We start from the raw sequence: 17,224 nt of genomic DNA, 5'->3' as shown, positions 1-17,224 counted from the left end.
TCCACCGAGCCAAGGTACAGGATCCCTCCTTCTTGCCCTGTATTCAGATTCCCAGTATGTGGGTGAAGGTGGGAGCAATTCCTTTCAGTTCTCTTGAACCTCGGGTCAAGAAGGAGACCTGTCTACGTCCCAGCTCTTTACTCCACATTAGGAAAAACTTGCTCTGTCTAAAGCTACACAGTCTTCCTCTGCTTCCACTGGCACCTAAGCAGAGGTTCCCTGGAACTCCAGACGGTGGCACACCCTGCGCTTAGAGACTTCCATCTCCTTTCTTGCCAGGCACACACAAGGAGCATGTTCCAATTCTCATCCAACAGGGACACCTGCAGCCAAGACTGTGCCCTTCCTGGCAGCTTTAGCTTTCTAATAACTGGCGTTTGCTTATTACTATTTTGTTACCTGACCTCAAGCTGACAATTCCCAGAGCTCGTTCCCAGCTTCAGCACTAACGGTCCCCTCATTAACAGCCAGAATCCTGAGTCACAGACAAGACCACCAATTCACTCATCTAGCCATGTCCTGCTGTCTTACTCATCCTTGCCTGAGCCATTCTCTTGCCCTGACCATATTCTGCTAGTGGCATGCGCCCCATCTCCACCCCAACCCCTATGGAAGAAGGAACTGGTGTCAACGACATGCCCTTCTCATTCTCTAAACCCACCTCAGAGTCTTGATCCTTCCCAGGATCACCATCTTCTTTCCTGACCCTTGACCTTGCTTCATGATACTTGCCCAATGGCTATCCCCAGTCACTCACCTCCCATTCCCATTTCCCATGACATCTCCCCTACCTTGTCCACCTTATTCATTTTGCTCTGGTTTTTCCCTGCCATCCATGACAGTAAGTGAGAATGAAGAGAAACAGAGACTAAAAACCAGTCATGGAGAGAAAGTGAGATCTGGCTCCTGGATCTGGGACAGATCCCCAGTGAGACCCTCTTTGCACACCTTCAGAATAATATTAAAGGCATCAGTCGTGCCCCCACTAGGTAGTAAGCATGTGTCCAGTTCCCACAAAAACCCCTTGAGTTGAACTGAAAACAGGAACTCAAACAAATGCACATATACCCATGTTTATAGCAGCATTATTCACAACAGCCAAAAGGTAGAAACAAACCAAATGTCCACCCATGGATAAATGGATAAGCAAATTGTGGTATAGCCATACAGTGAAACATTCTTCAGCCATAAAAAGGAACACAGTACTGATAGATACCACAATGTGGACAAACCTTGGCCATGTTATGCTAAGTACAAGAAGCCAGACACAAAATGTCACACATTGTACGATTTCATTTATGTGAAATATTCAGAATAGGCAAATTCATAGAGACAGAAAGCAAATTAGTGGTTGCAAGGGGCTGGGGTGGGAGGGCCAGTGGGGAGTGACTGCTTAATGAATGTAAAGTTTCCTTCAGGGGTAATAAAAATGTTTGGTTTATCAACATTGTGAATGTAATATACACTTTAAAATTGCTAATTTATGTTATGTGTGTTCATCTCAATAAAATAAAACCCATGCACAGATGTTGCTAGCTAGATTTAGTCATTCCACAATTATACATACTTCAAAACATCATGTTATACAAGATAAATACATACAACTTTATCTGTCAATTAAAAAAAAATTTTAAGTGTGCTGGGCATGTAGTCATCTTGGTAAATTAGCAAAGGTTAAAAAAGAAAAACAAGCCTATGAGCTAGTTACTACTATTATTGGTATTTCACAGATAAAGAAATTAGGATGCAGAGAAATCAGGTAACTTGCCCAAGTCGCATGGAAACATGACTCACAGTAATCCACACGCTGTTAGAACTGTATGACCCTTGAAGATCCTCTAGTGCAACCTCATTTTGCAAACTTGGAAACTAAGGCTTGGGTTGGCAAAGTGACTTGCTCAAAAGTCCTGGCCAAGACCAAAACAGAGGGCTTCTGATTCCTAAGGGCTCTTTCTGCTTCATCATGTTTGTGGTTTGTGAAATAATATATAAGAATCTCAAAGCACAGTTTGATGGTGCTTTCTCATAGGAAAGTGGGATCGAGTCCAGGAAGGCAAGAAACTGCCAGCCCAGTACCTCAGGCTGTCCCACCTCTTGAGGCTGACCCTACCCAGCGATGATGTGGGCAGTTTATTTCTGGAGTCTAATTTAATAAATTCAAGAGGAAAAAAGTCCATTCTCTCCTGCTAGCCTACCATGAAACTTGAAATGCCCATAGTAAGCATCCTTTTTAATCATCGAATCACCCAGTTCACCGACCACTAGCTAACTGTATTGTGTACTCTTTTCGAGGCACTATGCTGGAATAGAGTGTGGGAGTGTGAGGAATTACTCAGAGGAGCAAGCCCTTGAATAGCCTAGAGTCTTCAATAGTTTGAATCCTGATCTCCTGTATTTAAGCAGAAGGGAAAACATAAAGTTTATTAAGCACCGGGGCTTTTAAGGAAGGCAGGATTGCACAGGATCTCAAGTGAATAAGGGAGATGCTCAACTTTGAAGTTTCAATAAAGGCGCCAGGCACCAGGGCAAGAGTCAGTCCCCAAACATATGTCACCGACTTCACAGCAGTGCACAAAGTGTCTCTGCCTGTAGAAGACTCTGTCTGAACCTTAAAGATCCGGTGTGGTGACAACGGAGCGCATCCCTGTGCAAGGCGAAGAGGCTGCGCTCCCGACGCACTTGGCCGCAGCGCCACCACGTGTTCTCAGGCGTCTGCACATTCCCCCCGCCAGGCATGCGATTCAGTCTCTGCCTTCCACACAGGTCTGCTAAGAGCTCAGGAAGCGCCACGCACTGTGCTAGGGGTAGGATGAAAGTGGGACCAAGACAACGCTTACAGCCTGGGGGCTGAGCAGGGGATGCAATCACAAGAGGACGGGAGGCTTACCTGGCCTGGAAGTGGGGCTTTCTGAGGACCTCTCAGAGGAGGTGATGTCTGAACTTTCATCCTAAAGGAAGGTGGTAGTTATCGAGGCTGGGGACGTGGGGATAGAAGGATATTTTAGATAGCAGGTGTACCAACTACTTAGACCAAGGTGAGAGAGAAAACAATATAATTAGGAAAGTACAAGTATTTCAGTATGGTTGGAGAACAGAGGTATGGGTGGCAGGGGGAGATGAACAGTAGTGGAGATTCGGAGGAAGTAGGGAAAGGGGAATTGTGGGTAAAGATGAAACTGACCAGTCGGGCAGCCATCAGATCCCAAAGAGCCTGGGGTGCAGGGTGGGATTTGGATTTTGTCCTGAGAGCAACAGGAGACCGCAAAGTCTTCTTAAAAAGGGAAAAATTCTTCTTAAAAAAGGAAAAAGTCTTCTTAAGTCTTCTTAAAAAGGGAAAAAGTCTTCTTAAAAAGGGAAAAAGTCTTCTTAAAAAACAGGAGACCACAAAGTCTTCTGGCCGGGCGCGGTGGCTTACGCCTGTAATCCTAGCACTTTGGGAGGCAGAGACGGGCGGATCACCTGAGGTCAGGAATTCAAGACCAGCCTGGCCAACATGGTGAAACTCCGTCTCTACCAATATACAAAAATTAGCCGGGCATGATGGCGGTTGCCTGTAATCCCAGCTACTCGGGAGGCTGAGGCAGGAGAATCGCTTGATCCCAGGAGACAGTGGTTACAGTGAGCCAAGATAGCGCCACTGCACTCCAGCCTGGGCGGCTGAGCTAGACACCGTCTCAAAAAAAAAAAAAAAAAACAACAAAAACAAAAACAAAAAAAAAACGGGAAAGGCCGTTTGCATTGTAAAGTGAGAAGAATGGATAGGAAGGCGGGACAGACTAGCCAATAGGAGACTGTTGTTCCCAGCTATGCTGCCTGGACCGTGTGGACGGAGAGAGAAGAAGAGATAGGAGATGGCCAGTGGCAGAACGTGCAGTTTGAGGGAGAGGGCGGACTCGGGGCTGGCATCCAGAGCTGTTGCTTGCGCTCTCCACTCTCACCCTCCAGTGGCTGGCAGCAAGGGAGGATATTCACAGAAGCCTGGAGATTTGGGGCAGAGGCAGAGTGTAGCTACGGTAGCAATGGTCCCATTAAGGCTGTCTCATTCCACTGTCCTCCCGGTGCACAACCAACTGCCACGCCAAACTCTCTGCCTGCCTGGATTTTGCGAATTATTGTAGGAAGGATGTGGAAAGCTGTAAATGCATGGGGTCTGTATCTTCATGGTTCCCTCCGTAAGGTTCAGAGACAGATTTAAGTGGACCCTTGGAAGAGGGAACTGCTCTAGCCCTAGCCTGCATCTATTGACTTGTCTTTGGTGCTCCCTGGTGGCAGTAAGCTGAATTACATCTCTCTTACTTTCTCTGTTCCTCTCCATCTGCAGCCAACTACCTGCAAACACAGAAGGGGATCTTATTGCTAAAGAGGCAACCCTAGAGATCGTTGATCCAGACACTATAAGGCACCAAAGTTTTACATCCTCTTTGTTGCAAAATCCAATGGAAACTTCTCACCTCACCCTCAAGAAACCCTCCCTCCTTTGACTTCTCTGACCGTACATTCCTGGTTTTCCTTTTTCAGGGAAAAGACCGTTCCTTGAAAGGGAACAGAAGCAGGTTTAGTCAGCTCGAATGAACTTAAGAGAAGAGCAGGATTAACCTGCGTTAAAGTGGAGAGGGAAGGACAGAATCAGGTAAATAGAAAGGGACAGCAAATGTGGTGTAGAGGACAGAGGCGAGATGTGCTTGAGGAGGGGAAAGGAGGCTTCCCCGCTGGCAGGGATGTGCAGTCGCGATGGCTGGACCAGATTTTGCCTGGACAGTCTTCCTTTGCACCCCACTGCTTGAGACAGCACGTACTGTGAGGAAGCTGTCCTGTTGAGGAAGTCCTGCAGGTCCAGCCTTGTGACAACAGCAGCCGTCTGCAGTCCAATTGTTCCGAGCCTCTGTCCCACTTCTTGATGCTGTTAAGCCCATTTTCCCCATAGCCAGACCATGTCATGATTTTTAACATTTTTAGGCATTTCTGTAATTCTTAGATACCTGTGCCATTACATTAGCTATTTTCAATAGCAAGGAACCTGGGGTTGCTATAATGATTCCATGTGCTTTGAAAACATTTTACTATGGGGAGAGAAGAAAGGAGAAAGGTATACAGTAGGCAGCTGTTGATGAGGCTTGTAGGGCATCAAGCTAGTTCCGAGAAGGTGGAAAACATTTGCCTTCTTTTAAATTCTCATCCAAGACAAAACATTCCCTATTTCTTCTAGCTCGGGCTTGATCCTGAGCACTGAGACCAGTCCCCCATAGGGATGGGGAACTTGATGTGGCTTTTGCTCTTTATCTCTGTACTTGGAAACTGGGTATAAGATTGAAATTTTGATTAAGACTTGGTGGACCTTTCAATACTTGAAATGTCATCCAGGTATGAGAAGAGATATACAACAGACCATGTCTGAAGGCAATTAATGGAAAAAATTAAACCATCTGCACTGGCTTTAGTCCATTCAATAAACTAGCTATTACTACACGGTAGATGGCAAAAACCCATAGTTCCTCAATAAGTTTCCCCTTGGAAAATGCCCTTCTAAAATAAATATTGCATTCCAGAGGTCTTAGTACAGTTGTGCTGCTAGAACAAAATACCATAGATGGGGTAATTTATAAACAAGAGAAATTTATTTCTCATTGTTTTGGAGGATGGGAAGTTCAAGATCAAGGTATCAGCTGATTTGGTGCCTGGCAAGGACTATTCTCTCTGCCTTTAAGATGGTACCTTGAACTATGGATCCTCCAGAGGGGATAAATGCTGTGTCTTCACATGGCAGAAGAGACGGAAGGGCAAAAAAGGGCTCAATAATTTGCAAAGCGACTTTTATTAACACCTTAATTTCATTCAGGAGGGATGAGTCCTTGTGACCTAACCAACTCCTGAAGACCACACCACTTAATACTATTGTATTGTGGATTCAGTTTCAACATGAATTTCAAACATTCAAACCATAGCACTAGGTGTTGAGTATAGCCTAGCAGGTGGCTAGGAAGTGAATAAATAGTGATGTCCTCCCGAAGAGACTGAAATTGAAGACTCTGACAGTTTGAATACGTGGCTTCTGCAGTACACAGAAGCCTCAGATAAGAGTGTGTGTCAGTGTTGTTGACATCGTGAGAGTTACTTCACGGAGCCCATTTGAGTTTGAATCAACTGAATGTGCCCTTAGTACCACTAGCTATGCAAGGCACTGTGCTAACTCTTCAGGTGATAATTATAGAGAAGTGCTTCTCAACTGGGTACAATCCCCCCCACTCCCAGGAGACATTTGATAATGCCTCCTGTGAGACATTTTTGGTTGTTGCAATGGAAGTAGGGTAGAGTGTTATTGGCATCTAATGGGTAGATGCCAGGGATGCTACTACACATTCTGCACAAGATACACAAGATGGCCCCTGGCAACAAAGAATTACCAGTCAGAGATGTCCGCAGTGCTGAAGTTGAGAAGCCCTGATATAGAGAAAGACCTGGGGCCACCGTGGGTGCTGTTGAAAAACAAAGATGCCCACAGCACTCACCAAGCACAGTAAATTAGACTCTCTTGGTGTAGATGCTGCGGCTGGGCACTTTATTGTTTTTAGTTGGTTTTCATGTATCCCTAAGTTTGAGAACATAAGCTACAGGAAATACAAGGTCACCCTCTAGTAAGAGGAGTAAGGCCTTATTATAACACAACACAGGGCAAGATAAAGGCATGAAGAGAAGAGGTAGTAAATACAGTTGTAACTATGCTGGGGGCCAAGTCCTTGTCTAAGGACTTTACATATATCCACACATTGCCTCATGTGGTGGATTCTATCAAATACTACTGCCCTATTACAGGAAGTCAGCAGAGACCTGAAGTACCCTGAAGAACCCAGGTTACTTGTCTGAGAATGCGCTACCAGGGAGTAGCAGAGCCAGGGTTGAAAACAGTTCCTTTTTTTTTTTTTTTTTTTCTGAAACAGAGTCTCGCTCTGTTGCCCAGGCTGGAGTACAGTGGTGCGTTCTCAGCTCACTGCAACCTTGCAATCTCCGCCTCCCGGGTTCAAGCAATCCTCCTGCCTCAGCCTCCCGAGTAGCTAGGAATACAGGCACCTGCCACCACACCCAGCTGATTTTTGTATTTTTAGTAGAGATGGGGTTTCACCATGTTGGCCAGGCTGGTCTCGAACTCCTGACCTCATGATCCACCCACCTTGGCCTCACAATGCTGGGATTACAGGCATGAGCCACCACACCCGGCCTTGAAAACAGTTCTAAGTCACTGCATTCAACAGTTACACCATGATGTTGCTTAAAACTGATAAATTGCTTTGGGGACTCAGAGAAGGTCCATGAAGTAAGAGATGCAGGAAAGGAAAAGCTTCAGGGAAAAGAATGCTTTGGAGTGCTGCTAGATTTCATACCAGCAGAGAGTGAGGACGGGAGTGCAGAGCAAATCTGGGCCACTCACAGTCCCTAAACATGACCCCTTCTCCCATCTTAGGTCCTTGCTTGGGTTTTCAAATCCTTAAGGCTCAGTGTAAATACCTTCTGGTTAAGAAGAAAAATTTTACTTAGCCTCTTCCTCTTGCAGCAGCTATTTTTTCTGTTTGTTTTAATTAAAATGATGTGTGAGGGTTTTTAAATCAAACTCAAAACTTCTGCACTGATTATCTTTTATACCATTTACTATTTTCCCACAATTTATTTTAAAAACTTTTTCTAAAATGTATGAATATATGAAACATCTGGTTTTTGTTTGGATTGTCAACTTCCACATACCACATAAAGTATGACGGCATTTCATCTACACTTAAGTGACATAGCATACTGTGGAAATAAGATGTCACTGAAGTCTGGCATCTTACCACATTTTCTCTGTATCAGAATACATTTTCTCGAAATGCTTAAAATGCATGTTGCAGCCACTCTCAATAGGCAGGTTTGTGTAGAGCCCATTTATGCTAAACCATAGTCTTTACTTCTTTCTATTGAGCTTTGAGATGTGAATTCAGTCCTTATTTTAATGTTTGTGATATGGTACATTTTAAAAATAATATTTTATAAATATCATTGTGATAAAGTGTTTACTTCATACATATTCATATTTCACTTTATTCACTGAACCAGGGTTGGGGCTAGGGCTAAGTAAGAGAAAGGCACAATGTTTAAAGAGGCACACAGTCTCAGAATCGTGCAAATGTCAACCATACACTTGCCCAAGCCTGAGAATGATTGTCTCCTTAAATAGTGCACCCTAAACACCTACCTTGCCCCACTCTAGTCTTGGTTCTGCATTAATGCATGTTTATTAAACACCTATTATGTGCCATACAAGAGGAACGGATGAGACAGCCAAGCTTCCAAACCTTGGAAGTTTACATTCCTAGAAGTAGTTTTAACTTGATTAAATTTGAATTACAGCTAATTTTTTAGACACTGCCACCTGGTTGAGACAAAGTCATTCTATTTCCCTTTTTCTCTGCCCTATTCCACTTTCTACTGGGTAGGCACAGGAACCAGTTCTAGCCAAAGGGACCCAAAGGAAAGTGCTGAGAGCTCTGGAATATCTCTCTCATCTCTTTTGCCTTCCTTGTGCCTTGAGTGAGGATGTGATGTCTGGAGCTATGCCAGCCTCTATGCAATCATGAGGGAAGGGCCAAGGGAATCATATCCATATCAATTTAGAGCCCTGACGTCATCGAGCTGCTGAACTAATGTTGGCAACTTCTTGACTTCACACTCTTGTCTTGTAAGAAACATAATCTCTTTGTATTATCTGTTTAATCTGTTGTTGGTCAGGTCTTCAGTCACTTGCGTCAAAAATATTCCTAACTGATACAGACGGCAAAAAGCTTATTCCTGCAATGTTTGGGCTGACCCTAAATATTGACCTTTAGCTGGGTGAAACAACTAGCAATCCAGTGTGAGAAGAGACTCAACTACCCCTGAGACTCACGAGGAGAGAGAAAGTCACTCTATTATAACCTCTTCTCTCAGTAGAATTTTGTCAAGTAACAGCCTCTCCAGCACTTTTGACTATGAAAGACAGCAAAATAAACAGCTTAGCATAATATTCAAGGACCCACGTAACTGACACAATGTAGTAAAAAAAGAAAAGAAAAGAAAAGAAAAACAAGGTTTAATAAAATACAGAGGCCCCAAGATTGCAGGGTCCTTGTCATAATAAGCATCCACTGGGAATGTCAGGGGGCATGCACTCTCCTAATAGCTCTCTCCTTGCTGTCTTCTCCATCTTGCTTTTTTTCCCTTTGCTCTGCCTTGGGTCTCTGGGGTTTTTACCAAGAAATAACTTACAATGTATTCTGAGTTAGGTCAACCTGCTCGATGCAACATCTCAAAGAAACAGAGTAAGAAGCTACCTAACTATGCAAAGGTAAGCAAAGAGTTAGCTGAATTGCAATATAGAGAAATAAATAAATAAAACCAAGACAAAAGAAAAGTAAAACTTTTGTTGGTTTCAGTGTTTATGCGCTTAAGACCAACCAGGTAGGTTTCAAATATTCCATTTTTGCCATGAAGTCATGACCTCAGACAATTGTTTCAAACCCACTGCAAGGACAAAGCCCAACTGGTACATCTTCTATCACCCTTTTAGATGCAAGTAAAGACGCAGCTCTGGTGGACATTTGCCCTTTTGCAGCCATTAGTCACGAAAATCACTTAGTAACTATCTTGCAGTCCCTTAGAATGAATGCTTCTTTTGGAGTCATTTGTCTATTTTAATGTTTATTTTATGGCCACTTAGAAATCTAGTCAATTATTTGTATCCTAGTTGTTCTTAACTGATACTTCCAGAAAACCAAAAAGTGTTAAGGGATAGAAATCCAATGTCATAGTGCCAACATCAGCGTAAATCAGTGTGTCAGTTATAAATTGTGTCCAGCGACTCATAATAGAAACAGGTCATATCTCTGAAAATGATAGAGATTTACTTTACTCTCATGTAAAAGAAGACTGGAAGTGCTTCAAGTAGTCATCAATGTTTCCAGACTCTACTATCTTTCTACCCTATCATAGTTTTTACACTCAAAGTTGCCTAAAGGTACATAATATTCCTACATAATAGCCATAGCACCTCCAGCTATTATCTCCACACTCCAAGCAAAAGAAAAGAAAAAGGGCAAAAGGCAGGAAGGATGCTCTTCCCAGCGAAATCAGCTCTTTCTGAAGTGGTTCCCAGAAGATTCACCCAATTCCTTCTATGTAAATCTTATCAGCCACTCCAAAGGAGTCTGGGAAACTTGATTTTGGGCTGAATAATTTGCCACCCCTAAGGTTCTGTTTATAAAAAAGAAGACAGTGGCTACTGAGTAGGCAACTTACAGTTTCTGCCTCAGTTGGCAAAAGAAATATTGTTATTCCAAAAAGTAAGAGTGTGAGCATGTCTAAATCAGCTTATTTCACAAAACTATGTGGAGCATGAAGCTTTCTAAACATATGGAGCAACCGGATCACTCTGATGCAGGAGACTAAGGAAAGCCCTAAGGGCAGATGTCAACACATTGATGATTTTTCCCTTTTCACCTCTGTTCACCCAAAGCAAATAAGGCTCACTTTTCCATGGGCAGTTATGAAGGATGCCCTCAGTGCAGGCAAACATAACCTAAAATAATCTAGGCCTGGGACATCAGACCACACCAAATGGACCAAATTTGGCCCTCCACCTGGTTTTGTAAATAACATTTTACTGGAAAACAACCACATATGTGTATTTCTATATGGTCTGTGGCGGCTTTCACATTACAACTCAAAAGTTGAATAGTTGCATCATAGACCTTCTGGCCCATGAAACCTAAATTTCCTACTCTCTGGCCTTATATAGAAACACTTTGCTGACCTCCGGGACTATGCAAAAGATAAGAACAACAGTAATAGGAAACATTTACTGCACACTTACTCTGTCCCATGTTCTCTGCTAAAAGGGTGGCCTGTGTTTTGCAAGTTTTTCAAAGTCAGTTTGTTTAGAGCAGAAAATTTGTCTGGTATAAAATAAGTCTTGATAACAATTCTTATGGGTTACAGACATAGCTATATCCACTTTTTACAAAATAAGGAAACTGAGGTACAGAGAGATTTGGAGGTTGTCTCAGTTCACACATTGGTAGCAAAACCAAGATTCTGAGCAGGGCCTGTTGCATCTGCCAGTCCCCCAGCAGCCTTTTGTAAATTATCCACAACATCTCAGAAAATGTTCATTTTTTAAACAGGAAACCCCTGTGGTCACCACAGGGCACTCATTTATAAAAACTGGGTCAAGCTTATTAGCAATATTGAGTCCAAAGCACACTAAGTAAGAAGGACTGATGCTGTTTGTTACTGAAGAGCATTTGCCTGCTCCTCCCTCGGTGTGAAGAACTCCTGTCCAAGCTAGAGGGGTAACTGCAGAGGGGACACACACTAAGCAGAGCTTCCAAAGAAAGTAAGAAGAGCTGTCATCCACCTCTCAACAGAGAACTGTCCTGCTCTCTCAAACTACACTTTTTAGTTTGGGAAATTTTAATTCTATTTGACTTCAGGTCACAAGAAAATATACAAGAATTTTAAAACTATTCTCAGACTGCAGGAAAAACAAGATGCTGAGTGGCAATGGAATTATGGCTAAAAATGTGGGAGATAATCTGCTCTAAAGAATATCATAAATTGTACAAGTGTTCATGGGATTGAGAATCCCGTGAGAAGCCAACACGTGGCCATTTCTACAATTCAGTGTCTTGTAATGCCATCTTCTCCCAAATGCCATTCTGTTGACTTCTGAAATATAGAAAACTGCTCTTGTGAACCTTGATATGTTTTCTTTATACAAAGCTGTCTGATATCAGAATAAAGAGCAACATGTTACAAGGAAAATTCTTATTTCATTCATCCAGAGATTAAAGCAATGGTTGAAGCCAAAAGTGTTATTCCACGAGCTAAACACTCCCACTCCTTGCTCTTGAGCACCTCACCACTACCTCCACAAGTTACAGCAGACGTTGGCCCTCTTGGGACCAAGCACACCTTCCATCCAGACACCCAGATTTTCCTCTATTCCTTATTCAATTATAAGCCTCCTCATCTTGATCAACCTCTGAACAGCAATCGTCACTGCTGAGCTGAATATTGTTTGCCTGTGTGCTTCTCCTGATCCATTACCCACCCACACCTGTGCTACAAGAGGTTGACCTCCATAAACTGTGTTAACCACACTTCCTTGCTCGCTGGCTTCCAGCTGGATTCCACCACTGGGAGGCATCAGTAGAAGATCAGAGGAGAGGAGGAGATAGAGGCTGGAGTATTTATTTCCCCAGCTTCCTTTCTGCCAAGCCACAGTTTTTCAGTGACCATATCCTTCACCAAAGGCAGCCCTCCCTACAGAAATGCTTTGATTGAGATATGAAAACCACTGCTCCTTTTGCCCCTTTAAGGCTATGGGTAACACCTTTCTCGTCCCTTCTGACTGTGGCATTGCTGGGTGTCTCATTATGCTTTCTCTATATTCCTTATCCCTACCCACACTTCTGTGAATTGTCCTTCATTAAACTCTTTTCTGTTACTACTTTTGAATGTGCCATCAATTTCCTGCCAAGACACTGACTGGTACAATGTCTTTATCCTGGATGGTATCTGATTTTGCATAAGGAAACCTACCCCTCTTGCAGTCTTCTCAGATGAAAGCACCTCTTACCCCAAATTCTAAGTATTAAGGAACTTCACAGATTTTAAGATGCACCCTGTCACCTCCACATCATGACCTATATCCACATCCTTCTTTGAAGCACAGCCTAGCTGGACAAACTTCCTATGTTTCTCTTTGGTTCTGTCAGTTTATAAATCACTGACACTCTGAATGTTGCCTCAGAGATGTACTCTCCATTTCAAGTGGTGTCATCAATCTGGGAAAACCCAGAGCTCATCTAGACAATCCATCCAACAGGCAGCTATGAAGTTCCTGGAGCTCCTTGATTTCTACCAACTCAACTCCATCTGTTTGTTGTCTCGGCATTCCCTCCCAACCAAATCTGGTCTCCTCTGAAAGTCCAAAATTCTTTTTTTTTTTTTTTCTGAGACAGGGTCTCACTCTGTTGCCCAGGCTGGAGCGCAGTGGTGTCATCATAGCTCACTGCAGCCTCAATCTCCTGGGCACAAGTGATCCTCCCACCGAAACCTCCCAAGTAGCTAGGACTACAGGTGCACACCACAATACCCAACTAATTTTTTCTTATTTTTAGTAGAGACAGGATCTTGCTATGTTGCCCAGGCTGGTCTTGAACTCCTAAGCTCAAGCAATCCTCCCACCTTGGTCTTCCAAAATGTTGAGATTACAGACATGAGCCACGGTGCCCAGACTGAAAGTTAAAAATTCAAGATGGATTTTCTCTGCAGTGTTCAGCTCCATTATTCCAATTTGCTTCTGACCTTATGGTACCTCCAGACTTTTGGCCCTACATTTTCACCCCAGCCATTACCTACCTCATTCTCCCTTCTGGATCCACTTCCTTTCTTATCCATTTTACACACTCTGCACATCTTTCTGACCATCTGGTACCAGTGCCTTCCTTCTTGACCCTCATTTTTCAACCTCCCACCATCTCAAAATAATAGCTAACTTGGTTCAATTTGCCCATGTTCCATGTACTTAATGGCAGACTGAAGTGCGGCTGAATAAACCCACATGCCAGCATGGACAGGTGTCACTGTATTTATTCTTTAACCACAGCTAGGCCTTCTGCAACACACAACTCTACTTTTATATGATGTTGGTCAGGTTCTTATTCCAGTCTCCTCAGAGGCTAATCCAAACTTTTGCCACTCCAGACCTTGCCTTGAAAGACCCAGAAAAAAATGGAGCCACCAGTTATGAACAATTTCACATCACCCTCCTCCAAATCTATAAAAGTATAGCGCTCTAAGGGCATCCTGACTTCATCCTCCTTCCTCCAAGAGATTGCTGAACTTCCTCCCATCTAAGGATGCCCTCTCTACCTGCAACACAGAGGCCTACCCCTCTAAGATTCTCAGCCATCAGTTATGCCCTTTTCCTCCTCTCCAGCAGCTCCTTCCTTTAGTTCATGAATCCGCTGTGGTCCCTCAGTCCTGGACTCCCTCTAGCTATCACCCCTCAAAGTCAAACTATTTGAAAGAATTTCCAGATTTTCTGCTTTCTCATGCCCATTTTAGTCCATTTCAGTGTGGTCCATTTCAGTGTGGTCTTCACTCTGTCATTCCAACAAATATACTATTCAATAAGTCATTGCTAACGTGATTGCCAACTTCAACAGTCATTAGCCCTTAGTTCACTTCTCCAACCAGTTGACTATTGGTCATTCTTCCTTTTTAACACACTTTCTGTCAATGGCTATAAATCTAACTCCCTGTCTCTCCTCCTTCCTCTTGGATCTGTCCTATTTTGTTTCTTCCTTGTCTTCACCTGCTTCTTAAGTGCTGTTTCTCAGGCTTCAGTTATTTTTCTCTTCTCACTATCCCACTATCTTATGGCAATCTCAGTCATATCCCCTGATACAATGATGACTACCAAATCTTTATTCCAATGTAGGCACTCTCTGGAGCCAGATTTCTCACAAAACATGTGCACTTGGATGACCTACAGACACTTTCAGTTTAATGTTCCAGAGCCAAATTCATTACCTATCTTCCTTACTCTTTGCTTCAGGAAACAGCAATACGATTTACCTGGGTCATTAACTGACCATTATCCTAGACTCTTCCTCACCCTTTACATCCAAATAGCAGCTAAGTCCTATAGAGTTTCACTACCTTGACACATCCCGCATTTCCATTCCCTCATGTCCATTGCCATGGATACTGACTCAGCCTAGGACATGGTCACTTCTCATTTCCACCATTGCAAATGTCTCCTAGCTGGTTTCCTGCCCCTAGCTTTGCCCTCTGTACTTTGTCTTTCAGAAGACTGAGCAATCTTTAGAAAATGAAAACATGAACTTCACGATCTAGTTTAAGACCCTTTGACAGTTCCCCATTGCATACAGGTAAAATGAAAGTTCTTAGCATTGAATTCATGCATTGGCCCTTCCTATGTCTCCAGCCATTTATAGTAATTCTCCATCCATTCAAAATCTATCCTGCATCTCTACTCACTCACATTCCCCAAACACACCATAGCATTCTGTATCTCTGTGCCTTCGTACATGTAGTCACACTTGCAGGTACACCTTCTTTTTCCTGTTGGCCCAGAGAAGTCCCACCCGTCCTTCCATGATCATGGGGTGAAGTCCAAATAGCATTCACATTGCACGACAATGTAATTCGATCTCGAAGTACTTGCCCTGCTAGACCGACTATAAGTTCCTTATGAGGAAGGGCTGTATCCTTTGCGTTTACTATCACCATATCATCAGGGCTTAGCAGGAGGCTATTATATTGCTATTAGAATTTATCATTGTCATTGCTATTGGGTAATTTTTATCAGAATATAAATACAAATGTATGCCTGAAATTCAAATCTCAATATTTAAAACTTTCAATAACAAAATAGATTTTTGTGGTTGTAGGATTTGAGGAAAAAATAAGTCAAAAAAAAAAAAAAACCAGGAAAGAATTTCATCTACTTAATATGGTTTAAATACTCCCCAGACTGAAGGCAATAGAGATGACTGCCTGGGTCATTGGTGTTGTCCTTTACTGAGAACGTAAAGGACCCGCTCAAGTCTCTGATGAATCAAATCAACTATTTGATATAATTTTGAACAAGCCATGTACGTACACTTTAATAAGCATTCTGATTTTTATTCTGATTCTCAGTTGTCAGTGTATAGCAGAAATAGCATAAGTTTAAGTATCAGACAAAGCAAGGTCTGAATGAAAGTTGAAATGTTTTATTGCTTTGTGACTTGGAAATGCTGAACCTCCCTGAAACTCAGGTTTATCAGTGGTCATCAGGATCGTTAGAGCAATTCACCCAAACCCTTCACACTCAAATACCTAGTACCTAATGACTGCTCAATAATGTTTACTTCCTTCCCCTTTACTGAATGAAATTATTTTTGTACATTTTTATCTAAGCATTTTTTTGCAAAGATTACAAAAATCTTTCCCAGTACCAAGCTCTTTCCTCTTTGCACTGACAGCCTAGTGATGGCTTCTCTAGTCCAAGAACTCTCAAAAGACTTTTAGATTTTCTTTTTAGAGAGTAACATCTACTGTCTTCTTTTCTCAGCTAAGACACACCAAGAAAAAAAAAACATTAAATCATAGAATAGATAAAAACATTGATTTACCTTAAATGCTAACCTTTTGCCACCAGTTGCTTCGAACTGAAACTATGGACGCTGTCTCCTGCATCTAGGAAAACTGGTCCCTCCCAAGCCACCTTAGCCTCCTCCCTCTTACCTGTCTTCCTCAGAGGACCTGGTCCACTCTCTTAGTATTAATTGGAGGACCTGGGATCACTGCTGCAGATTCACAGCCTGATTGGCTCAGCTCACTGTCAATCTCTACTCTGGTTCTGCCTTTTCTCAAGTTTACACTCCTGTTGCCTAGGAAATCTCAGTGACTGTGAAAGCTCAAGCCATTTGCACTGGGAGAGAAGCCAGCCAGAAGTTTTGCTGGCAATGGTTTGGTTTCTAGAACAGCATCAAAACTTGTCTCCCATGTTTTGTAAGGTAGTATTCAGCACATTATCTTCTTTCTTTTAGGCAGCACCTTCCTGTCTTTCTGTAGTCCCCAGAAAGCTTACTGCTAGGGTGCCTCATTGCCAGGTGATACTTAAAACCACAACTCTTGGGAGCAGGCAGGAGTAATTATAGGTGATTCAAGGTTCTCCCTCCTTCTCTGCATTTGCAGAGGAAGTCATTTCTGCTGTTTTCATCCTTGGTTTCTTCTCTTCTTTTCTCTTTTTGTTTCTTTTTACTTATGTTTTTCACATGTTCCCTAGCAGTTACTTTGCCAGATAAGAAGAAATCTAGTGGCTTATTTGGAGGAAAATATCTATATTATGCTCTCTTTCATTGTGTATCTATGACATCCACCCTACCCTTGTCATTCCCACTCCTGCACGCCCTGCTTTCAGGAGCAGGCAGGTATAATTAGCGGTGATTCAGACCTTACACCTCTCTCTTTCTCTCTCTCTCTCTGACACACACACACACACACACACACACACACATCTCTGTATATAACATAATCCTGGCTGTGTGCAACATCCTTGCAGTATAAGAACTCACAAAACGGAATAGATGCCAGGCACCCAGCTCTGCAGACTGCTAGGCAAGTTCTTTCACGGATTTGACAA

At 42.8% G+C, this 17,224-nt stretch overlaps 1 protein-coding gene across 3 annotated transcripts in view; it reads right to left on the bottom strand.

Moving 5' to 3' along the window:
* Window positions 1–16,451, bottom strand: part of CAPSL (calcyphosine like) — a 42,829-nt gene extending 26,378 nt beyond the window's left edge. The window contains exon 1 of one of the 3 annotated variants that reach the window (XM_057302307.2): window positions 16,324–16,451. Coding sequence is in view for 1 of the 3 variants with exons in the window: in XM_055112440.2 (XP_054968415.1) it covers window positions 3,182–3,196 (15 nt within the window). In the remaining 2 variants the exon portion in view is untranslated. Of the gene's footprint in view, window positions 1–3,181; window positions 4,415–16,211 lie in introns of those variants that run through there. The other 2 variants (XM_003806660.4, XM_055112440.2) reach the window with 2 other exon arrangements.
* Window positions 16,452–17,224: the final 773 nt, after the last annotated feature.

The sequence above is a fragment of the Pan paniscus genome, chromosome 4 (genome assembly GCF_029289425.2).
Source record: "Pan paniscus chromosome 4, NHGRI_mPanPan1-v2.0_pri, whole genome shotgun sequence".
NCBI classification, from domain to species: Eukaryota; Metazoa; Chordata; class Mammalia; order Primates; family Hominidae; genus Pan; species Pan paniscus.
Note: the sequence above shows the minus strand (reverse complement) of the source record. Positions and strands in the feature narration are given on the sequence as shown.